Source organism: Metarhizium album (assembly GCF_000804445.1).
Source record: "Metarhizium album ARSEF 1941 chromosome Unknown scaffold_3, whole genome shotgun sequence".
Lineage (NCBI taxonomy): Eukaryota > Fungi > Ascomycota > Sordariomycetes > Hypocreales > Clavicipitaceae > Metarhizium > Metarhizium album.
The window spans coordinates 925,091-950,327 of record NW_024467577.1 but is presented as its reverse complement, the minus strand read 5'-3'; the positions used below and the strand labels follow the sequence as shown (position 1 = coordinate 950,327).

The following is a 25,237-nucleotide window of genomic DNA, read 5'->3' as shown; positions in this document are numbered from 1 at the left end:
TGCGCACCTGTAGTAAACTGGAAGATGAAACATTTCGGGGAAGTTGCGCGGGATTAATTAATTTTCATACTAACAATATATACATGACGTATTTTATGTCATATAAAGGAGGGTTCCGTTATCGGCACGTATGCCGGACGTTGTTTCACGTGGGAAACGCTTGTTATATTCCAAGGGTAAAGGCGCCTTGCCTGGAGACTGCTTTTGGCATTCATTTCACACCTGCGGCCAGTCAGTCTCAACCCGGTCCAGCAACAACCTGCTCTGCTGTGGACGCTGCATTTCTTTGTAGCAAGCATCAACTGTCACCAGCGTTCAGTACGAGAACATTGGGTGCCCAGCTACGGACAAACCGGCTGGCCAAGTATGTACTCCGTAACTTGCTACACTATTACTGTACATTCTCACACGGTTGCGTTGATGCGAAACATGCCGCGTGGCTGGGAAGCTCGACTATCGCGGCTCCTTTCTTGGTCTATAAAATGGCACATGGCAGAGCTGTTTTACAGCTTGACCTTGGGCGCCTCACCCTCGGGGATCAAAAAATCAGGATACCCCATGCCACTGCCACTCATACCGACTGACCCCTGTCTTCTCCATGCACCACCATCAACGACCAACACGTGCCCGTTTACGTGAGAGCCAGCAGGGCTGAACAGGTACACCGTAGCATCAGCAATATCCTTGACGGTTCCCAGACGCCCGGTGGGGGTAAGTTTGGCGTGGTTCTTGAGGGAAGCCTCATCGTCTGACAGCAGCCGGGAAGCGCCCTCGGAGTCGGCAATGGCACCAGGGGAGATGACATTGCTCGTGACGCCACGCGGACCGTATTCCAGGGCCACAGATGCCATGAGGGAGTCAACAGATGCCTTGGCGGCCGCTACGTGGCCTTGCATGGGCATGCCGGTGTAGTGGAAAGTGGCGGAGACGCAGATGATGCGTGCGTCGGGGCTTTTGAGGAGGTAGGGCATGGTAGACTTGATGGTGTTGAAGGTACCCAGCACGTCGATGTCCATGACGGTCTTGAACGCGTTGGAGCTCATGCCTTCCATGGAGACGAGAAAGTTGCCTGCTGCTCCGGCACTATCGATGCGTCAGATAAGCTCTCGACATTTAGCCTGCGTTGAAGGGCACGTCGTGGCCATGGACAAGACGTTTGTGATGGCTGGATGTATAAAGCTCATGCCAGAATAATTCAAGCATCGCACTGCAAGGTCGCTTAAACCGGCGTCCCAATGTCCACCGTGCTGCAGTGTATAAGGACACTCACATGACAAGGTCGATACCGCCTAGTTCCTTTGCGCAGCGGGCGGCAGCCTCCTTCAGACTCTCAACCTAATGATGTCAATGTCAGATGGGAACGTGCCAGATAGTAACGAAGCCACGTTACGGTCAAAGATGAAAAAATAGAGAGAGAGACAGAGAGGGAAAGACAGCTGCACGGCAAAGCGAAGCCCCCATCGTGAGCAATATCAAGACACAAGGCGCCTGCAACGGAGAGGCTCTCGGGACATGTTGCACACACGTGCGTACCTTGCGGACATCGCAGCCTCCAATGCCGATGACCTTTGCGCCAGGGCGAACAGTCGCAATGTCCTTGGCAGCTTGGTCCGTCTTCTCCACGTTACGTCCAATGATGCAGGCATTGGCACCCAGACGCACAAGCGCCCTCGTCTGCATACTGCAGATGGTGCCAGCACCACCCGTCACAAAGACGACGCGACCCTCTGTTGCACAGATTCACCGTTAGCATTCATGCTATTCTTTCTTCGACCAGAGCAAGTCGTACAAGGTGAGACCAGGGGCCGACTTGACATGCCCAACTGGTCAAGAGGAGCCAATGACGGGTTGAGGGACTCACTGAACAGATCATCGCGCCAGATAGGGCTGAGATAGTGCGACTCGGGGTAAGGCATTGTGTGGAGTGAGGGCGAGGCAAACAGCTGCTCGTCTGCCCTTTTCCGATGAAACGCTAGGATCGGCGATGGGTGACGTGTCTCCAAATGCTAGTTCTGTTGCCGTCAGATGGAGAGCGTCGCGAGTTTGGCGAGTCTGTCGAAGCTGTTGAAGTTGTTGAAGATCTTGGTTGCCTTTGGAATGACGGCTGAGATGCGGTAAGCACGGCGCAATTATATGCCCCGGAACGCCGTTTTCAACGGATTTCAAGCTTTTGAATATGGCCGTTGGATGCGATGCGAGGGCGAGGATTCAGGAACCTCGGCTCGGCGGTTGTCAAAAGGTGGGGGAACATTTTGTCCCTGAAAGATTGCGGCCTGCCTATTGGCTAGAATGGACCATCAAGCCAGCCAGCCGGTCCCAATGTCGTGTAATCTCCGTCCTACCACAGTTACAAGAGTACGTGCCGATATAGCTATCTAGGTGCTTAGTCATCTGAGCTGTCCGGACGCAGTTGCGACATCACGAGTTGGTTCTCGGAACGGGCTGTACTGTGGCTCCACTTATGAGCACAGATTAGGGCTGGGGTTGTTCTTGGATGCTCATCCTATGTTTCGTCACCCCTTCTCGTGCTGCGTGCTACCATTATCCACGAGTCCATCACCGTGCCACAAAGGCTCATGGTATAAAACGAGAACTTTTGCAACTTCCCATCCACTTCCTGACCGCCATCACCGTCAACTGATCGGCGGCAACCCCGGCCGCGAGCCTCGTCAACCGTCCTTCATTTCCACTCTGCAAACCGTCCGTGAGCGTGCTACTGGCTCGCCAGACGCGCACAGACACAAGCGTACGTACGTACCTTGCTACGTACTGTACGCATATGTGGACGAAGCATACCTAACGTAACTATCCATCTGGATTGGCGTTGGAACTAGTTATTCGATCGAGCAGGGCACGCACCATGCCGAGAAAGATGGCGACTCCTACGCGAAGTACATTTCCCGACGGAACAATGACTGCCATCCGGCTGCTATCCTCATTTCGACTTGAATCCCTAGCTTTGTTTTCAGATGCTGGAGCTCTGCGTTTATTGGTGCAATTCTGAGCACACTGACATTCTGATCTACTGCAGAATAATGTGTGCTTGCTCGACAACGGTGGCTACACGGGAGCCCCATCGATCATTCATACGAGCATTCGAACCAAAAGCTCTCCATCCGTCAACCGCTCTCTCGTCATCTCTGGCCGATGAACCCGTGCTATTTTCCTAATGTTCTATCAGACAAGGATACTGACCTTTGTCACCATGGACTACGGCCAGGCAGTTTCGAGAGCGCGGTAAATGGATCTTGCACTGACTCGCCACCCGCGTATCGAAGCGTTTGAGCCTCACTGCTCGGCCAGGCTTCTGGGATGAAGCAGCGTACAACCTATTTGCCCATGAAACACGACCAATCATTATTTGCTACTAGTGGTGGCCCGTAATCGACCAGCTTTCAAACCCTGGGCCATTCAACATTGAATCGTGAACGGCCATCATCCGTTCCAGAGCCGTCTCCTCATAGGCAGTAAGTTAGTTCCGTTCTTGGTTTGGACGGGAAGTAACAACCGCCCCTTCGGTGTTGAGGTTATTGCTTAGACTGACATGTGGACATCAAAACGGTCGGCTACTTTAGCGTCCGAATAAGAGGCGCGTCTCCTGCTACTAGTCGAGAGCCCGATAATGCTCGCCCTCGTCATCTGGACGATGGCTCGTAGCATCCGCAGCAGAGAAGAGAGAGCAGCCACGAAACACTGCCCCATGGCCATGTGTCATACGATGACGACCATCAGATCTCCATGTTCCTCAATGGAGCGTTGCGGGTAGACGCAATCTATTCATTCATTCGTCGTGTGCCTGTTCTCTTCGTCACCCGGATGGCTTGATATCGACAAACTGCGACATGTTGTCAGTTACGACATGGTCATGTCCCTGATACCCTGTGATAGGCATCTCACGCGCCAAAATACCACGCAGTAGCAGGAAACACCGGACACCCCGCATATGTACGCTAAGCCACGAGGATGATCTGCCCTGTCGGCACATGTAGGCCTGCCTTTACGGTTGAATGAAAGATTGCGGATGAGGCCTGTTTGACGCTCGGATCAAGACGCTTCGCAGGACTGTTGGAATACTCCCTCGAGCCTGTCGCGGGACTTGATTCAACAGCATGTGAGATATTTACGCTTGGGGCACTAAGCTTTGGCATAATTATTAGCTCTGTGTCGGGGTCATCCGCCACCCCAGAGCAGATCTATACAGCTCAGAGGTCCGCTAGCACCACCCCGTCGCCAGCGGCAACCCAGATACCCGACTTAGTTTGGGCGCCTAAATTTCCCGTTGCAGCACCCTATAGACGAATCTTATGCTGATCCGCAAGCTTTTCCTGTTTACGGTTAATCTGCACGATGACCCTTGCGGGAATCTCCGGGGTTTGTGGGCAAAATGGAGGGACGCCTTGTCCACGCCACGCCACCTCCAACGGTATGCCTCAACATCTATACCAGCTGCTCATAATGCTACTTCGCCGGTGCCGTTTCAACTATCGCTCGGCAATCGTTTTAGACCGGCTAGGGCTCCATCCAACAGTGGCATGCATCTCCCTCCACCAGGCCCCGGAAGTATCTCTGGCCAACTATGCGATCGAATTTTTGACACTCCGGACTCCTTTTTTAGCAGGCTTTCCATTGGTGAGAAGACATTACCATCAGCAAAAATGGCTCATTGGTACAGTCCCTAAGAGTCGTGTCGTCGGAGCCTTGCCCAGCTTCGAGGTGATAGGTGTAGCAGTTTAGACGACGCAAACCCCCCCCTGTATGGCTGCTAGCATTCAACACGGGGAACGGCGTACTATTGAATCTTCTCAGAAGACGAACGAGAGCTGTCTGATTTGTTGGGCTTTATATTCTCCAGAACCGAGAGACGTTCTGGTCCGTCTTGGCACGACGAATTGCTGATGACTTGTAGTACCCACCAAACGCTGGTCGATGTACGTATTTTTGACTTGCTGCGCCAATTATTCTTTCGGGGTATCACGACGACGACATGACGACGGGCTCTGTCTCGCGTGGGCCGGGAGCTTAGTGCTGCCATCAGCAATCTCCAGCCTTCGAGCCTGCCTGCCCAGTCCTCGAGAGCCGAAAGCGCGATTCGGCAATGCACACGGAGCACTCCGCAGCAGCAGGGCAGTCAAGCCAGGGTGCCAAGTGCCGGATGAGACGCCGTTCCCAAAAGTCGGGTCCAACTCACATTAGTACTAGTAGTAGTGATTTCTTCTTGGGTTCTCCGGCCACCCTGTGAGCCCCTTGGGCCGAAACGAAACCCACCTCGGACCCCGACTCGTTTGGTCTCTTGTCTCTTCTACGACACTGATCGCCGACGCGGACTTGCTCCTCCGGCCAGCCACTCCGTGGGTTCCTTTGACGGCCCACACGCGCCCGTGAATGGGGTGCAGCAAAACGCCCAACAAGTCCCTCTATCTAACCTGGCAGAACCATGCCCCCGGGGCGGTTTGGTGACGACACGATGGCTAGCCTCTTGGGGCTTGGCTCGATGTCGAAGCCGGCGAACACGGTGCTCCACCTTTTTCTTGCCGTTCAGCCTTTGTCGTCGGCCGTGTTGACTGCTTTCGGTGAGTGTGGTGCTTGTGCCTGGGGACTCCTTTTGAACTGCGGCCGGTCCTACGTGTTGCGCCGCGGCGCGGAGACGAGATGGCGAAAACGGCAACATGGCAAGTCTGTAGAGTGCGACATCAGATTTGATTCTAGAAGGGCGGTGAGACGTCACAAGTACAAAAAATGCCGTCACGTTTCGGCCTGGCGCTTTGGTCCGAGAACACGCAAAGTCAAAGAGTGGACTGCATCACACGTGTCGGAGAAGAAGAAGAAGAAGAAGCAAAAAAAGAACAAACGCTTGCCGGTACATAGAATGACTAGAATGCTACCTGATACCCTCGTTTCCGTGGTGGGGCTGCCTTTCCCAAACTCCAAACTCCAGCAAAAACCCCGTATGCTTGCTAGTGCAAAAGTCGAAGTGTGAAATACAAACATGCTCGCCAGCGCTCAGATGCGGAAATGTTGTTGCGGGTACCGACCGTCGTGACGTGCTGCCGTTGGTGCTGGTTCCTCCTTGCGGCATCGGCATCGGAATCGGTGCGAGGTGAGGAGTGAGGGGGTCCCCTGGTGAGGAGCTTAATTTTGTTCTGTTTTGTTTCGTCGAGGTCGAGGCATCATGACAGGTGCTACTCGGCCGCTGCGTGTGCTCGCTCGGTCCCCATGCATGCGTGACTCGCGACGTCTGCCGGCATGGGCACCGCCTCGCGCCCGCAGAGGCCGCACCGAGTCATCGAGACGTGGAATCTGGCACCCTTCAAGGTCCGCCGTCAGACGATTGTCTGACCCAACGTACAGTGGTCCGTTGGCGGGATAGCATGGCACCGGTGCAGCTCGGTCACCAGCAGCACAGCGGGCAGCTTTCGGGGATGACTATGAATCGCTCGTGGGGACCCGTGGGACACGAGCGCTCTCTGCATCCATCGGTCGACGTGCTGCAGAAGTGAGCGCCGGGATCTGTGCAGGACGTGTAGATGTAATAGTTCTTGGTGAAGTAGCACATGGTGAGCAGTGAGCAGTGAGCAGTGAGCAGTGAGCAGTGAGCCCGAGGGGACGTCGAAATCGGGAGCGGAGCCAGTGACGGGGTTGAAGGACGATGCTATCCTCTCACGTGGCCATGCGGGGAATATTGATCTTGTAGGAGCAGTGCGATGATGGTAGTAATGGGAGTAATAGATGGTTGACTTGACGGGGTGCGGCGTCCCGTTATATAGCAACGTTGGATGATGACTCGAGGGAACGGGCAATCAAGTGCGACCACGACCAGGCCAGACCGGACAGGGGGGATCAAGCAGCTTGCATCTGGATGTGTCGAGTCTTGACTCGTTGACGCCGGTTTGTGTTATCAAAGGCCTCCCTTATGGTCGTCTTGGTTCGGCAGCAAGGACAGACAAGCTTCAACATGGACGGGAGGCATCCAAGATTCCAAAGTCTTGGTGAGAGTGGGGCGGGGAGGCAGGATTGATGGTTCGGAAAGGAGGGATTGCGCAAGACAAGGCGAGTTGGCGCGATAGGAGCGGGTGTGTGCATGTTATATCACAAAAGCCTACCGAGTAACTTACATGTTTGTATAGCTTGGGAAAAAGGATGATGGATGTGATGGTGAGATGTGAGATGGGTGTCCGGGGCCTCGACAGGGGATGGCGCCCGAGATGGTTCGTATGTCATGTCCGGCAATGACCGTGTGGCTGGTCTGGCCACACGGAGGGGGTGTGCGTATGTCCGGAACGACGAAGAAGCAACGAAGGAACAAGAGAAAAAAAGAAAGGCGGTCGTCGGTCCTTCCCACACAAGACAGGGGGGGAAATACCCGTCGGCGACCAAGTGACTAGCAAGGACCAAGGACGGGTACTTAACAAACAACGACACGGGTCAGGTCAATGCCATTTCACAGACCGCCCTGTCGCCGCCTACACAGGAACCATTCACTCGCGTGAGGGCGAGTGCGAGTGCTGAGTGGTGGGCAAACTGTTTATGCAACTCGGACAATGAGCGACTTTGTTGTGTAATTTGTGCTCGCAGAAGGCTGGCGTCACCAGTGGTCCAGACCGTAGACTTCATGCAGGGAGGGGGGAGGTGGATGTTTAGGTTGCGGTATTATACGTCGTATCAAGGCGAATGAAACAGGTACTCGGTACGTGATGAGTCTGAGTCTTCAACAGACTATACCGAAACCTCTCCTCTGTATTGATGAATGCCACTTCGAGTGCGCGGTGGTGGTAGTCGGCGGCAATCATGGCCCTTGGGTGGGCGTGTGGGCGTGTGTGGACGCATCGAACCAGACAAGCTCCCAAAAGCTTCATCATTCTGCCACGTTCCAGCTCGCAGTGATTACTATTCGTAGAGCATTGACGAGGGTGGTCTGGAGCTCAGCGGCACGCCCTTGTACCAAACTTCAGATCTGCAGCTAATATAGACATTCTGCAGGTAAAGCGGCGAGGCTCAACGACGGTACGACAATCCCTAAACAAGGACGTACCGAGTTCTCATATCGAAAATTGTTGTAGTGCCACATAGACCATTTAACTGACATTGCCATTGGCATTGGCATTGCCCTGCCACATCCTGAGTAACGTTACCGCCATACCCAACATGTGCGAGCCGCTATACGTTCCTCGTTGCTCCGAAACGCAAAATTTCCCCTTGCAGAAATCTAGGGAAAAACAAAGCTTGACCTAGCATCCCGTACTATTGTACTCGGTATACGGAGTGATAGAGATTGCCATGCAACTCGTAACCGGGCGAGGATGGACCTAGAGAGCCATTCTCCATATGGTTGACGATATGGGTCGACGTCAAGTGCATGCAAGGATGAAGCAATTGCGATTGTGTAGTATATACACGCCGCATCATACCCTCATGCCCCGGTAATAAAGAGAGTAATAAAGAGACGTGGCCGCAACCAGCCTCATCACGATCGAGACCTGGACTCGACTCGAACACGCCGAGGCCGGGCATCACAATAATGTCGGTCCGAGGTGGGATTCCCGACGCGGCTGTGACAAGGAGCGCTGCTGCTGCATGTATGATTGCTTCTTGCGGGTAGAAAAGCACTTTCTGCAAACTTTCAACCACCTCCTCTTTGACTGCTGAGCTCGTTTAATTTGCTGACACAGAAGAGGGGCAGCGAGGGAGTCCGTATTTTCTGACACACCGAAGGAGGAGTAAGTCCATGTCGTAACAAGCCATGACTTGGATTATAACTTGAGACTGTAAATTCGTTGATTTGTACATATTGTTTCATCTTTCCAGCAGCTGATGGAAACCGACATCGATCGGGGCCTGGGGGGGGGAAAAAAAAAAAAAAAAGAAATTGAGTCGCGAGAGAGAGTCTAGTCAGTCGAAAGCCGTCCGTGCTCCTTGTTCGAGCTGAGCCCGGAGTAATGGGTTCTCACAATAGCGGGGCAAAAGAGGCACTTAGTAATCCTTGCAGGTACAGATGCAGGTGGCATCTGCTTCAACTTCGACTAGTGATGTCGAACAGCCGCGCACGGTAGCCCTCGACCGAAACACTACCATCGCAACAAAAGACTCGGTCATGCCGTTGACGGCTATCGAGGCCTGCCGACCCTTGTTTCAGCATTGATAGCACATTTCAATCACCGAAATCGAAACCGGGCGGTCCGAGACCGGAACCAAATTCGGCCCGGTTTTGCCAACTTCGTGGCGCTCTCGAAAAAGAAAATGCGGCGGCACATTTCCAAGACCTACCAATGTCGTGGCTACAAGACGCTTCGCCAATCGCGAACAAGACCAATTAAGGGACCTCCTTATAATGTAATACCATGGCCACCTCGGCATGTACGCACATTAGATTCCTTGGAGGATAAACCGGCCTGGTGGGCAAGCTAATGCACCTCTCCTTACGCCACATGTGCTGACCTGCCATCCCAATCATCTTCAAGCACTACCCCACACCCGAGACTTGAAGTTGTACGGAGTATGTCGTACGGACTATTACCCCGGCCTCGAAGCAAAAAGCAAGCAATGTGCCAAGAAACATACAGGCTGTGAGTGTCATAGCTCCTCAAGCACCTGCAACATTGCTCCGAAAGGCGATGACGATGCTCGAGACCAATTATGGAGTGGCGGGAACTCTTTTGCGCTTCACCAGGAACAACTTCTCCATCATGTTCCATACTTGCCAGTAGCACTCGAGGGCACTGCCTCGGCAAACCTGCACACACTTGGACCAGTTTCCCAAAACCCGCCACAAGGGTCCTGAGCTTCTGGTCGGCGATATCAGTAAATAACCATCAACTTCGTGTTTCAACACTCGGGACTTTCTTTGAGTTATGAGGAAGGAATAAATTACACCCGACGCCCATCGATCCCACCCATGTTTTCCAGGGCATCAAATAGGTCCAAGCGCACTCCTCGAGATCAGCCTGCGTTGCCAACACGGACTCTGCGCCAAACTCTTGGGATCCAAATACTTGGGCGCCGCAGGGGATTGTGACGATGGCGGCTGCATCGACAGGGTTTCATCCTTTCTTTTCTATACCTGTCAGTCGTGGGCCAATGCTGGTCCAGACAAAAGCCTTTGTACTTCCATATGATGACGGACTCAGTTTCTCCTTGCGTCCAACCACTAAGTACTACGGATCACTCCGTGGACCACATATATGTACAAACTCCACCTGTCAGTGGTCATACTTCCTTGAAGAAAGCTTTTCGTGTCAGGGAACAGACCTTTCTATAGCTCGACTTCCCATTACGATAACATTACAGAGGCCCTCTTCGCTCAAGGCACTTGTTGGTGTCACCAACATTTTTGACGCCCTTCCAGGCTGGAAACTGTGGTCAAAGCTTGCTTGTCACAATCGTTACAGAGTGGACCTCAAAAGTAATTGAAATTCGCAATCACTACCTTCCCCTCAACACTGGAGAACCTAGACTCTACGAGAACGTTGCGATGATACTTGGAAATGTTGTGGCCCACCACCGCGGATGATTCCATGTAATGCTTCTCGATCGCGCGACGTGCTTACACTATGAGGCCTTTCACGAAAATCGTTTCTTATTCGGGTCGCCGTGTCACAGAAACTGCTTGACTGCTGCGTCAGTCCGGTTTATGTGTGATGAGTGATGGGCAGCTCCGTACAAACGATCCGCGGGGGTCGTTTTGCGTTATATTCTTCGAGAAGATAAACCTACGTGGCTCGGCTCAGCCTCGACCCAATCCATAGGCCGTCCGAAAGGTCCTCAATTTGGCCCGATAATCATGACTTGATCTGCGCCGATTTTTACCTTGTACTCGGATCGCTGTCATCTTTACTCGGTCAATATCAAGAAATTTGAGTTGAGAGAGCGCGGTCACGGATACTCCTGGTAATCGATGGTTATCAACACCCACCTCGTTTGGACTACCTGCAAGAGGAACATATCGTATCGGCTCGCCACTACATACTTTTGCAGCGCTTCAGAGTCCGAGGATTTCCAGAACGATGCGTCAGCATTTAGAATCCTTGATACAGAGGTTTTACAGTATGGTCTGGCATAAATCGTCAGTGTAGCAGTGTGATGAGACACTTGCAGCTGAGAGCACTGGCGCAGTCGATACGGGGATCTGGCACTTTCATCCAAGCCGACGCAATACTAGTGAAGAATGAGTGATGACATTGGAATTGCGAATACTACTATAAACACGGGTCTTGCAATCTTGCTTCCATCACCCTTCCAGTAGCTTACCGACGTCCTGCAGACATCTGCCGTTTGGAAAGTTTGGTGGTACTATTATTGCGGGAATTTTCATTTCATACAGCCAAGACACTCAACTGGCGACCCGCATGTCATCTGATGAATGCAAACGGGGGGCAGGGATGTGCCACGAGACTCCCTCATGGATTACTCAACATTAGCCGACCGCGCTCTGCGCAACGCCATGTCAATCTCGCTTCGTGACACCTGGGCGGCTTGATGTTTCCGGGAGCACAAGGGCTCGTGGTCTCGAATCAAAGTTGGCGCCTGGCACCAGACCATCAGGGGCGGCAGTAAAGAGTAGCAGCATCCATAATAGCCACGTATTTACTACTAACTTACTCTAGAGTTGAGCGTCGTACGGGGTAGTACATGCACAGTCTGCGCCTCTCTCGATAGTATACGTTCGGAACCCCCGGTTCTGGCGAGAAGGCATAACGAGAGGGCAATCTGATGAACATACCGTATATGTTGTGTTGTACATGACATTGCCTCTGTGGCTGTCTGGTTGTGCAATAAATAGCTGTAGCTCCGGAAAGTCAAAGCGTGCGCCCCGAGTTTATGTATCTTGCCGCGCTCCACTGCGGGCCGAGGATGCAGTTCTTCTCTGATGGATGCTCCAACCTCGGAGGTTTGCATTTGTGTGTCGGCAATGCATGATGCTTAAGCTGAAGCTGGAGTCTGCATGGGTCTGCAAGGGCTGGCTGTCTACCCAAGGACGAAATATTATTGAACGAACGCAGTGTCATTGACAGAGGATCTGCATTTTCCTAGACAAGAACAACTCGCCGAGAGTTAGCTGGCAATCGTACAGGCAAATCAGGGGCGGTGTCATTTTGATTGCCCTCGTCTCCTGCGCTTTCGCCGACCAGTGAAGTCCTGCCGGAAGGCTTTTTCCCGCTTTGGGAGCTCTCTCCGTAATGTCAAATAATTTCAGATAGCATCCATGCTACGTGGTCCGTACAATTTGTGCATGGTCGATGACGGAGCAATCATGTAAGTTGGCACGAAAACTTGGCCAGTTTAGGGACTTGAAGGGGGGAAGATTGACTGTCCATCAGCCACACTCACTGCCCGTGCGCCACACCCTGGCCCTCCCACCAGCCAATCAGCATGCGAGCAGACTTGCAGGTGCCATCATCGTCCTCAAACCTTGCCATGGTTGTGTCGTGGTTCCATCGCGATGCGTTCGGACGACAAGCTTAAGCAAGGCATAGGGGGCACGAAAAATAACAAGCCACCCAACAACAGCTCTCGCAATATCACCAAACGCAACCACCCCACGTACACGAATTGCGGCCGGTCAAATCAACAGCGACTCCTATGCTGCGTTTTCACCGCCCTACCTGATTGACTGTTGGCCATCGGGTTCGAGCCCCTCCTGTCAGGTGTTGAGCAGGGTGTTCTGTTTGAGCCCGAGGGGCTCCTCCTGAAGCCCTGCTCCTGAGGCACTCGAGGTCGCCATCATGTCGGACCCGTCTCCTCGGGCCGTACGCTTCTCTGGCGGTGAGGATGAGCTGCAGCAAGAAAGACCCAGGCCACGACGACCGTCCACAGCCGACGTTGATGCTGAGACCTCGTCGCCTGACTCAGGCGACGAACCCAACGCCGTAGAGGAGCACAACGAGATTGGCGACCTCGATCTATATGCTGACACTCCCACACATGCCAGCTCTCTGGCTTCGGAACCTGCCAAGCCGGCCGTCAATGGTGCTCCCCCAAAGACCCAGTGGAACAATGCAAATGACGACAGTGCTGCCTATCCCAATGGTGGCCGGCCACAGCGACCGCTCGCCCCGACCAGGGCTCCATCCAGCACATACAATCCGGCCACATCTCGAAAACCGCGGCCGTCGCAGCAGACCCAGCCGTTCGCCGAGTCGATGCGGTCGTCGTCCAAGACTCGAGCCCGACAGAGCGAGAGCAGGTTCCGAGCGCAGGAACGAGCCTATGTTCAGAAGCTTCGACATGATGCGTCTGGCGAATACTTTTCATCCTACCAAGGAATGAACGGAAATGACTCTGAATCTGAGGGGGAGACCCCGGGTTCGGAGGGACCGTTTGAAGACCGCTTGGATCAAGAGACCATCATGTTTTACGGCAACGATGATCTTTTACCGACCGAGGAGGACATGACAGACGCCAGCAACAGGGAGCGGCTGGAGTGGTACGACATGCTCGAGGCCGTCTTGACCGGCGACGTTGTTCGTCAAGAAAAGAAGCGACTTATTGGTTCTTCAGACCAACAGGCCAGTGAAAAAGTCTACAAGTCAGAACTCTGGCTCGGCCTCGGGTCCAAGTTCTTTGGCAGACCGATTTCTGTGCACAGAACCGCCGTCAGGAGAGCTCGCGAATCGGTCGATCGACTCTTGGACGACATCATCAACTTTGAGGTCAAGGGCGAAAGCGAGGCCGGGAAACCACCGTACGAGCAGGTCAAGGATATCGTCAAGAAGATCGAGAAGTGCGAGAGTCTCTATCCTTCGTGGCACGCCTTGGCCACAGAACACAAAGCAGCTGCCTCGCCTCAATTCCAAGAGGCCTACGAGGCCATCTTTTCCTGGTACAACACGAACAAGATGATCAACACGGAACTGTCCATTCTAAAGAAGTGGGTTGGAAATGAAGAGCTGGACTTTTCTCGCACCAAGCAAAGGTCACCTGCTGTGGACGGCATCACCAACGACGAGACGTCTTTCCTCGATCGACTGATGAAAGAGGATGGCTTGCAATCCCTTTACGATGACGGGGAGCAAACTCCCCAAAAGGGTATGCTCTGGCCCATTTCCATCATCATTAGCAAAGCCAAAACAACACTGATTGGCAACTCTGCGCCCTTCCGAAAACGCCACCTGCCGCCATATCTGGAGGAGCTGTTGACCCTCATCAGTTTTCCGTCTCGGCTCATTGAGGAAATCACGAAGACACGTCTCGAATACGCTAAGAGGGTTAAGGAGGCCGCTCAGCAGAATCCAATGATGCAGGATCAGATGATTTCACAATTCCAACTGCTCCTCAAGTTTGCAATCAGAATCAAGCAGGAGTATCTTTCCATCGAAAGCCCTGAACCCGGTTGGGAGCTACCACCATGTATTGATGAGTCATTCGACCAGGTGGTGTTGGAAGCACTCAAATACTATTTCAAGATGCTGAATTGGAAATTGAGCGGCAACAAGAATTCGTTCAAAGAAGCCGAGTTGCTGTTTCAAGAATGGGACTTTGCCAACAACATCGGACGCCACCTGCAGGGCGGCCATGTCGAAGTGGCCGAGCAGTTTAGCTCCCTAACGTTCAAAGCGTTGAATAGGTTGAGTCAGACGTTTGAAAAAGAGCTGCAGGTGAAGCCGAGAGAAAGCGCCGCCGAGATGAGCAAGCGATACAAGGCTTGTCTGGATTCTGTCCGTATCCGCCAACGAATGCTGCAAAGATTTTGGAGAACGCTCAGCGACAACTACGAGCATGTCTCTGATTTCAGCATTTTCTTCCCGCCAGAGACGATGCAAAAATTCTACGATCAGCTGGTAAAGTCCGGGCACTTCCTCTTGGACACCGGCGTGTTCGAGAAGCAGGACACGTACATCATTGCGTCCCCGGAGCTTCACGGCAAGCTGGATGACATACAGGCAATGATGGTTGTGACTTCGTTGGACCGATTTCCAGAGCTGGGCGAGCAATACCTCCTCATCCTGCGACCAGAAGACCGTTTCCCGTGGTTTGGAGAAAAGGTCAGTGTGCCTCTGCGAGAGCAGAATATCGATCTCAAACGGGGACAAGCCCGACTGTGCGCAGCAGGGTCCCGGGCATTGCCAGAAGCCAGAAAAGCATTTCTCGAGGCTGTGGATATGCACGTGGATCTACTCCAGGAGTCCAGGTCCAATATTCACAAAGTCAACACGAGACTCATGGAGATTCGGCGTGTGGCCTACAAGCTGTCCAACACGTTTATGGACAGCGTCGAGGTGATCCGCAAACAGGCCGAAGGAAAGGACTGCCAGGAACTGGTGCAAACGTGCTTCGTCTTTGCTACTGAGTTCGGTCAACGGTCACTGCTCTACATGGACAGCAATAGGCGGCAGATGAACAACTTGAAGCTCACCAAGCTTGCTCTTGATTGGGTTAGCTTTATATGTGACGACTGCATTGCTTCAGATCGAAAGACGTTTAGATGGGCCGTGCTGGCTCTGGAATTTGCCATGGGCATGACGAGGGGACGACATATTCTCGCACTTGGTGACGATGAGTATGAGAAGCTCAGGACCAAGGTAGGCGGCTGCATGTCACTCTTGATCTCGCACTTCGATATCATGGGTGCCAGATCCACGCTGCTGGCGGCGCAGGCAGAAAAGGAAGGGGCGGACGCGTCGGGGGAGCAGCCGATGCTGCTGGAATCGAAAAAGATTCTCGACGACGAGGAAGCCTCGCGGTGCACCACAGAGCAGCGGTTGACTCGGCTGGATGTCTTGGATGAATTCAGGCGTGAGAAGGAAGGAGAGAGGCGGGCACTGGGCCGTGTGCTGGAGGCCAACAACGAAGCCGATCGATCGCTTGCCTATTTGTCCTCGTCAGCGACCAACGTCACGAAGAGGTGGCAGCAGGGGCATTTCGTTGGCGGCGGCACCTTTGGCAACGTGTACGCAGCCATGGACTTGGACACTGGTCTGCTGATGGCCGTCAAGGAGATCAGACTGCAGGATCCAAAGCTGATACCCACCATTGCCGAACAAATCAGAGAGGAGATGGGTGTCTTGGAAGTGCTGGACCACCCCAACATCGTGCAATACCACGGGATCGAAGTCCATCGAGATCGTGTGTACATCTTTATGGAATACTGCTCTGGCGGGTCGCTAGCGAACCTGCTCGAGCATGGACGAATCGAGGACGAACAAGTAATTACGTTTTACGCCCTGCAGCTTCTGGAGGGGCTGGTGTACCTCCACGAGAGTGGCATCGCTCACCGAGACATCAAGCCAGAGAGTACGTGTCCTCGGTGCTGGGTCCCGTCTCTTGCAACTTGTGACGCTAACAATTGGATCTTGACACACAGACATCCTGCTCAACCACAATGGCATCATCAAGTATGTCGACTTTGGGGCCGCCAAGGTGATTGCCCGCCAAGGGCGAACGCTGGCGGCGGATTTGCACGCGACGAAACCCAACAAATCCATGACCGGCACTCCCATGTACATGTCGCCGGAAGTCATCAAAGGGGAGAACCCGGGGCGAGCGGGCTCCGTGGACATTTGGTCACTCGGGTGTGTGGTTCTGGAAATGGCCACTGGACGAAGGCCATGGGCCAACCTGGATAACGAATGGGCCATCATGTACAACATTGCGCAGGGCAACCCGCCGCAGATGCCGACGGCCGACCAAATCAGCCCGGAAGGGCTTGACTTTCTGTCCCAGTGCTTCACGCGAAACCCCAAGGAACGGCCGTCAGCCGTGGAGCTTCTGCAGCACGGATGGATCATGGCTGTCCGCAGCCAGGTTGTCGAGCCCGTGACGCCGAGCGACAGCGGCTCATCGGCGCAGATGACGCCGCTGACGGCGAGTTCCAGCAAAGGCAGCTACGTGATGGATGGGACGTGACGTGCGACGAGGCATGTTGCCGCCCGAACCGACCAACGGCGTCGTATTGCCTTGCACGGCCGACTCTGCTAATTTTCATTTCCCTTCTTCTTATTTTCTTTTTTGGTTCCCCTTAATTTATACGCAGAGGCATACTTCTACCGTCATGACGTGATTGAGTGCAGCCGGTGGGTGGGTGTATATTTATGACAGGGATGAGACGACTTGAATTGTCTTTTTTGTAATATCGAGTTGAAGCATGGTCAAGGAAACACGTCGGGCTGGATGAATACGAGATGGCATTTGACGTAATGGCGCAGTCTACTTAGCTTGGAGCACGAGTCGGGCGGCGCGGACAAGGACAGGGACAGCGGCACTTTTGCGAGGCACTTTTTGCGCCGCGGGGGAGGATAATGGGATGTGCGTAAATGTATGTGTACGTATATGCGGAGTACCAAGCAATGCAATCATGCAGGCACGGTCACGGTCACGGCGTCGGCTGCACTGCATCGAGACTGAAACGTCTGAAGACGAAGCTCCGATCTGAGACCCCGCCTCGAGCCCCGCCCCCGCAACAAACAGCGGCGGGGCACTCGGTACGTACTGTGCACGCCCGGTCCGGATGCGTAACGTATATGAAGGCGCCAGTGGCCCCCAGCTGCTCTGCTCCGCGCAAACAAGAACACAAGAACCAGGCAAGAACCGAAGAGCCCGCCCGCCCGCCATGCAGGCCTCCCCGCCGCCGACCGGCTCCGACTCCGACCCGGCCTCCGTCGCCGCGGCGTGCAAAGCCCACGCCCTCACGCCCGCGCAGTTCGCCGCGCTGCGCGACGAGGCCACCGCCGCCAAGGCCTCCGCCTACTGCCCCTACAGCAGGTTCCGCGTGGGCGCCGCGCTCCTCGCCGACGACGGCGCCGTCACCACGGGCGCCAACGTCGAGAACGCCTCCTACCCCGTGGGCACGTGCGCCGAGCGCGTCGCCCTCGCAAAGGCCGTCACCGCCCCGGGCGGGCGCCCGCGCGCCTTTAGGGCCGTCGCCGTCGCCTCGGACGCGTCGCCGCCCGCGAGCCCGTGCGGCATGTGCAGGCAGTTGTGGGTGTCCCTGTCTCCTGTCTCCTGTCTCCTGTCTCCTGTCTCCTGTCTCCTGGTTCCGTTTCCTTTCCCTTCCGCTCGGTCCCTCGTCCCTCGCTCCCTCGGTCCGGCCGCTGACGGGCGTAGCATCCGCGAGTTCTGCGACCCGCACGTGCCCGTCATCATGTTTGGCGGGGACGGCGGCTTTGTCGTCCTCACGCTGCAGGAGGTACGTCTTGGTTTCTTTCTTCCTGGTCTGGACCGTGGTGTGGCGTCGGCGAAGCGTGCTGACGTGCCGTCCGTCCGTTCGTCCGTCTAGCTGCTGCCCATGTCTTTTGGGCCCGAGAAGCTCGGCATGTGAGCCTTGTTGCTGCTGCTGCTGCTGCTGCTGCTGTTCTCGTTTCAATTTGTCTCGTCATTTCGTCCTCTCGTCCTCTCGTCTTCTCGTCCTCTCCGTTGCGGTTACCATTGTCGGGCTGGGATTCGTGGGCGCCTTGCCTGCTTGCTTGCTCGAGCGTCTGCCTGCACTGCACTGCTGTCCGGCGGCGTCGGAGATGCCCTCCCTTCCCTCCTTGTCTTGGATCGCGACGGCCACGAGCAATCGAGCATGTCGGCCGGCGCATTCATCGCACCCTCGTGCGCGCGTACGACGCCTGTGCTTCGCCTTCGGCAACAGCAGCGCTGCTGACATGTTGCACACGGCTGGAACCGGACCACGTCCGCACACTCCGTCGACGACAGTTGTCTGGCGGGCCTGGCTCAGCATCGTCATGAGAATCTGTCCCCCTGGCGATTTGGCTCAATAAACTCGATGTTCTTCTGGTTCCAAAGGGTTCTGCGGCCCCGGACCAACCAAAGAGGCTGCTCCAGCTGAATATCGACGTCTACGCGCCGTAATGCACGACTATAGCCTCATAGAAACACTTGCGAGAACTTTCCTTCTCGCATATTTTACATACATCATGAGTCCCTTCCCATCTTCCTCCGCCAGACACCATGCAATCGCGTAAATACAAAAGGGTATCATGACACGGTGACACACGAAGCCTTCCAAACGCTGCCTCACCAAAAGTCGGGGACAGCCAAGTCCAGAGAAACATGACGACGCCAAAACAGTCAAACCTGCACGGTCCATCACCAAAAAAAATCCACATCTGCTGCTCATAAAGAAATTCATAGCGGGCCATGCGAGAACGTAATGTCAAGTGTATCATGCAACGCCGTAGCGCCATTCACGGTTATTTTTTTCCCGTGTCATCAGTCCTCCCATATTGTCTCCAAGTCCAAGTCACCCCGTCGTTCAGCTCCGCAAACACTCCATCGCTTACGCTTGTCCCTTGGTCCATAGCTAAGGGTTCTACCTCTCGGAGGTGCGTCCACAAGCGGTCGGCCTTTGTAATCGGAGGAGTCGCCAGCATCCGCTGCTTCTGCGGCAGCCCTGAGTTGAGCCAATCTCTCAGCTTCTAAGGCGGCCTCTTCTGCATCTGGAGAGTCGGGGATAGTTTCCAAACTCGAGATGCTGGGGCTGCGTGATCGAGCTGACGTCGGTGTGGACGGGATGGAAGACAAACTACCACCATAACTGCCCGACAGGACATCATAACCTCGTAACGAGGAAGCTGACGAAACAGACGACGGCGTCGACGGTAACAAACAGAGCGCGCTGGAGGTTGATGGTGGCACACTTCGGAAAGGAGATGAGGATCTCCTGAGTCGGCTCGATGACACAATCGCCGCTCCTCCAAGAACCGGTGATCTGCTTCGGTCGGGTTGCTTCTTATCTTGTTCGAGAACACTCGTCCGGGCCGGGGAAATCGCGGGGAAGGCTTCATCGACAGGCTTTCTCGGCGTTCGAATGCGGCTGGGAGAGCCAGAGTGGCAAGGACTAGCGGGTCGTAATCCGGGCGAGTACAAAATGCGGCCTGAGCCGCTGACTCCGGGCATAGACTGAGTTCGTGACATGGGGGAGGCGAGGCTAGCAGCGGACCGCGAGCGTGAATGGCCCCCCGACAGAGGGGATGCAGTCCGTGGTCTGTATGGCAATGCCACAGAAGGTGGCGGGCTCCATGATGGTGATATTGGTGACGTTGGATTCGGATCGGTACTCCGACGTATAGTGGGTGGTTTCCTGACCAGATCCAGGTCCAACGGCGGAATAGCGTTCGGGTTGCTGCCAAGACGAAGGGAGGGCGCAGGTGAGGACTTGAATGCCTCCATACGCTCCGTCTCAGGAACGGGCTCCATGAGTTCTGGCTAGGGGGAACTGCATACGGTTCAAAGTGAGCGAGTGTGGCTCAGGAAAAATATGTCTTCGGGGACGGAGTTGAGATGGTTTCTGTAGCGTCAAGTAGTGGAGGACTTGGGAAGTCGCTTAAGCGTCGATTCTGAGCTCCAGTCGCCAGGGACGCAGGAGTCGGAGTGGGAGCCGGTTGGCGTGACAAGCGCGACCCTGGAACTTGGAAAGAACGGGTGGATGCTTGCGGTATGAGTACGAGAAGTACTGGTGCCAAGGTCGGACGGCAGATCTTCTTCACGACGCTTGCGTCGCAAACCGACACAGGCGGCGACAAAGACAGAATATAAAGGTAAACAGAAAGAAAGAGAAAAAAAGGACGAGAAAAACTAGAGGCGTGTGTGTGTGTGTGATGATTGATGGCTTCTGTCCTCCTAATAAATGGCAAAAACAATCCCATGCCGCCAGGATGCCGGCAGCCAGTCAGGTTTAGTTCAGCCCAGACAATCCGAGTCAGCTCAGGATCCGTGTGCCATGCAACCTCTTGTTACGGCCCACAGGGATGGTTCAATGCTGCTGGTGGGCCGCAGCGCATTCCTGGGGCAAGTTGCGGTTCAAAAATAAACACTAGAAGTCGGGATTGATCTGTTCCGTTCGGTCTGTCGGTCTCGGTCGCTGGGGACGTCTTCCAGTCTTCTGCCACTTAAGCAGCGTTGCGAAGTCGACAAGGAGACACCAGGTTGACGTGAGAGCGAGTCGGACCTAAAAAAGCTGGCGGTCGGTGTGAGTGGATGAATAGAGGAGAAACATGAGCAGAGCCTTGAACCGGAAGGCGAGATACGTGCTAACTACTCCGTAACTGTAATGGAGACGATCCACTGGTCGACGGCACCAAGGATTTGAACATTGAAAGATGTGGGTTGATGTTGATGTGGTGGTGACGAGCGGCAGCCTCTAACCTACTTAAGTATGCTGCAGCATTGACCAGCAGGTGACTTGCGCACCTTCCTCTCGCGAGGCCACGAAAGTGTGGGGGAAGGAACGGCCGGTGTTCGTCGCTGGTCTTGCTTTCTTTCGTCCGCATCAAATGCCGCCCGGCGACAGGGCGCGCCTCGTGCATTGGATGTGGCCTCGTCCTTGGGGTCGTTTTCTTTGTGCAGCCTTTGCATCAGCCATGCTGTGATTTCAATTCATTCGAATTAACCAGCACTGGTTATCAGTTTTGCAGCGCAACGACAGAGTTGCCCGAGGACTCTTTCTCCAAACGGATGATTTGCAGATCCCAGGCTGCTCCTTCTCCTGTCCCACCGTCCACGTGCACCACGTTTTTTCTTGGACTCGGGGAGCTGCCCTCATCAGCGCGGTGGTCGGACTAGGGCTTACGCTGGAAACCAATGAAAAGACAAGTGGCAAACATCACAGACAGAAAGTTTGAACATGAAGGCACTCGGTCATTACAGACAAAGGCGTCGGCGTCGCCGCAGTCACGTTCCACGGCCCCGAGCTCAGACGTCTGCTAGTACTCAGCGTTAACGACTGACGGCTCCGTACATGCTCTGGACCAACAACGACATGGTGGCCATTTTGGCCAAGGCTCGACCCCATCTCCCCGGCTTCAGGTCCATGTGGCCCTCTCGAGAGTCGGTGGCTTTTGATTCTCGCCGTTAGCCTCAACTCTGCCGGCGTCGATCAACCTCCCGTGAATCGTAATCCACCGCCTGTGGTGGAGTCTCGCCCAATCCACAACGCACGCACGCCTTGGCCCTGTAATGCTAGTTAGTGGGCATTAGGTGTATTAATGCTTGTCTTCTCTAAGTTTTTATGATTAAGTCCACTCTATAATTATGCCCCTTATTTTCCTAGGTTATATAACTTGTCCTACTTTTCCCCCTAACAATTTAGGGGGGAGGGAAACTAGTGTTAACCCTAACACTAATTTTCCTTAACTATTACTATTTCTATTATTATTATTACTACTACTACTATTATTAACTTCTAATAGCTTTAAATTCTAATTAGCTATATCTTAATAATTAAGTCTAGGTAGTTTTAGTCTTTTCTATTAGGGAATAAACTGCTTTAGGTTATTAATATAGACTTTTTGTGTTGTTTCTTCTTCTATAGATTTAATTTTATATAATACTAATAATACTACTTTAATGACCTTTAAAAGGTTTCTCTATGTTCTTTAGAATTTCTCTTTAAGCTTGTTTTCTTTGTCTAGTTTTTCCTAAATAATGTCTTTTATGTAAAATGTCTAAGAAGTTTTTTATAGAATTTTATTATTTATAGCCTCTGTTTTTTAGGTGCGAACTTATTCTCTTCTTTCCTTCTAAGAATTAATCTATATTAAATTTATTTCTTATTTTAACTTCTTAATATAGTCTATCTAGTTCTTAACAACTTTATCTTTTATGTTCTTGTATTATAAGTATAGTTTAAATCCTAATATTGCTATTACTAAGCTAGTCCTAATAGTTAATATATATTTATTATTAAGGTTTACTACTACTATTAGAATTATCTAATTCTATATATTTAATAAGTCTCTATCTCTCTTTATTACTTATTTTATTAGTTAGTTTTTAATAAGTTATATATTATATTCTGCTAATTCTATAGTTAATAAGTAGAAGATTAAGCTAAATATAATTCTTATTTTATACTTCTATATTATTGCTTTAAAGTTTAAGTTCTTAAAATAGAATTTATTATTACAATAAATCTTCTTTAGCTATTCTATAATTAAACCTTAATATTTATTCTAAGTTTCTATAACTATATTTCTAGTTGCCTTATAATAGAATTAAGCTATAATAAACTAAGTTATATAGTTAATAATTACTAGTATATAAGTGTCTTTATTTTAAGCTACTAAAGTAATTAGTTCTAAATAATTTATAGCTACTAGAGCTTATAGTTCTAAGATAGTAATTGTTTTTAGATCTGCTCTTAGCAGACGTCTCTCTATCTATTAATACACTAGACATAATAAATAATATACTTTTATATCTCTTATTTAGTCTAGCTAGAAGAATCTACCTTATAGTTTCTATATAGTAATTTCTAGTCTAAAATAGCTAGACGCATTATAAACCTTTTGCATTTTTAATAGTATGTTCTCTACTAGAATATATTCTGCTAAGGATTTATTCTATTCTAAATAATAAAGTATTTAGCAGAAAACTTTATACTTTAATAAATAGCGTTTAATAAGTTTTTATTATTCTGCTAGTATAGCTTAGTATTTATAAATTATAGCTGTAAGCACCTCTCTATACTATTAGAATTTAAACTACTTCTTAAGCTTATCTGCTAGTTTCTATATTATATTCTAGTTCTATAGGCTTCCCTCTAGTAGTATCTATTTATCTATTAGATTTCCTTCTAGTAGTCTCTGCTTTCTATTATTCTTAATATTTATTAAAACCTATACTAAATATTCTATTATAGCTAGAGTAACTTTTACTTCTATTCTTCTTTTTACTAAGAGAGGTTCTAACTTTAGGTTGTTTAGCATTCTTAATATTCTATCTACAATTTTTATAATCTTAGTAGTATGAGTATAATAAATATACTTTATATTTAACTTCTATAAAATATTAATTTATTGTGCTACCTTTCTATATACTTCTATAAAGTTAGCTATAGAGTTAATAATGCCTTTATAGTTAGTATATACTTTTAAGGCGAATAGTAATCTCTCTACTAGCTATTATATCTCTTTTAATTCTACTATAATTATATATATCTTCTTCTTAGGCATAGTATATCTCTTCTCTATATTAGTTAACTTATAAGATATCTATATAATAATTCTAACTCTTAAAAAGTTAGCGTTTATAACTAGTATACTAAGTTCTATATCTTTTAATTAAAATAAAACTTCTTCTATCTTTATATTAAAAGCATTAGTTGCTATATAGAATTATATTCTAAGTTGCGCTCTAAATATTATATTTATCTAAATACTATTGCAAATTTTTAGAAGTACAGCCTAAGCCTCTAGCATTTATATTAAGTTATTCTAAGGGACCTCTTAATATTATATTAATTCTCTTTCTAGTTTTATAGTCTTTAGCACTTTATAGAAAAACACTCTCTTAATTGCTAAAACTAAGTCTGCCTAGCTTAATATAAACTTTCTTAGAAATAGTATTAAGTAAATAAGAACTAAAATCTTATTTTATAATTTTAGTAGTCTTTAACTAAAATGTTCTGCTAGTAAAGCAAAATATTCTCTATATTTATAAGCAGGCCTAATTTTCCTATCTTTCAGAAAGTAACTAATATAGTTTACGCTTAACAAAAAGAGTTTTGTCTTTTATCTGCTAAGACTAATTAGTGCTTATACTACTCTTAGAAGGTATTTTTTCTATAGGAAATTAAAATAATTCTTCTAATTCTTAGATTCTAAATAATAGTTATCTATATAGATAGAAAATAAAGTATAAATATCTTTTATATATTTTAGTATAGACTCTATCTTTATTCTGTCTTTAAAGAATAAGTATCTAAATGCTATATCTTTAAACTTAGTATAAGTAGCTAGGGATCTTATTAACTCTTAGAGCATATTATTATATTAATACATACTGTTTAGTTCTATAAATACTATCTTATGTTTATCTATAGGTTTAATCTCTATAGCTTAAAACTTATTTAAGGCGTTAGCTTAAGAGAAAATTAACAAACGTTTATAATATACTAAGTTTAAATCTACTTCTATATTATAATATAGATATTCTATCTTAATTGTTTTGCTGTTAATATTGCAGTAGTTATATACTACTTAAAGTTTCTTTAAACTAAGTTTATTTATAAATAATATTAGTATAACTTATATAGAATCTCTCTACTAGATAATTCTAGCTTTTTCTATAGCAGGGAAAACTTTACGCATAAATTCTTAATATAGACTACTATACTAATATTGTTTATGCTTACTAGGGAGCGCACTAGGAATTAATAAAATGCAGTATTATAACAAATTTATTATATAAATATCTTTAAGACTAGCAATAAAACAATCTTAGTAGGTGTAATACAGCCTTATAATTATATAGCGTTAGTTATTATCTCCTGCTAGGTCTCTAAGTATAATGTAGAAGTTTTTAA

General features: G+C 50.3%; 4 protein-coding genes across 4 annotated transcripts; 2 read left to right on the top strand and 2 right to left on the bottom strand.

The window, feature by feature from the left end:
- Positions 1-503: 503 nt before the first annotated feature.
- On the bottom strand, positions 504-1,916 carry MAM_02048 (sporulation protein SPS19; the record flags this gene model as incomplete). The annotated part of the gene is made up of 4 exons (XM_040820847.1): positions 504-1,083; positions 1,271-1,335; positions 1,534-1,727; positions 1,862-1,916. 4 exons carry the CDS (start codon positions 1,914-1,916, stop codon positions 504-506), a joined length of 894 nt encoding a protein of 297 aa, XP_040681190.1.
- Positions 1,917-12,716: 10,800 nt separating this feature from the next.
- MAM_02047 (MAP kinase kinase kinase Czk3) lies at positions 12,717-16,836 on the top strand (the record flags this gene model as incomplete). The annotated part of the gene is made up of 2 exons (XM_040820846.1): positions 12,717-16,224; positions 16,295-16,836. The coding sequence occupies 2 exons, from the start codon at positions 12,717-12,719 to the stop codon at positions 16,834-16,836; spliced, it is 4,050 nt and encodes a 1,349-aa protein (XP_040681189.1).
- A 703-nt stretch (positions 16,837-17,539) lies between these two features.
- On the top strand, positions 17,540-18,205 carry MAM_02046 (cytidine deaminase; the record flags this gene model as incomplete). The annotated part of the gene is made up of 1 exon (XM_040820845.1): positions 17,540-18,205. One exon carries the CDS (start codon positions 17,540-17,542, stop codon positions 18,203-18,205), a length of 666 nt encoding a protein of 221 aa, XP_040681188.1.
- Positions 18,206-19,143: 938 nt separating this feature from the next.
- Positions 19,144-19,848, bottom strand: MAM_02045 (uncharacterized protein; the record flags this gene model as incomplete). The annotated part of the gene is made up of 1 exon (XM_040820844.1): positions 19,144-19,848. The coding sequence occupies one exon, from the start codon at positions 19,846-19,848 to the stop codon at positions 19,144-19,146; it is 705 nt and encodes a 234-aa protein (XP_040681187.1).
- Between the last annotated feature and the right edge of the window lie 5,389 nt (positions 19,849-25,237).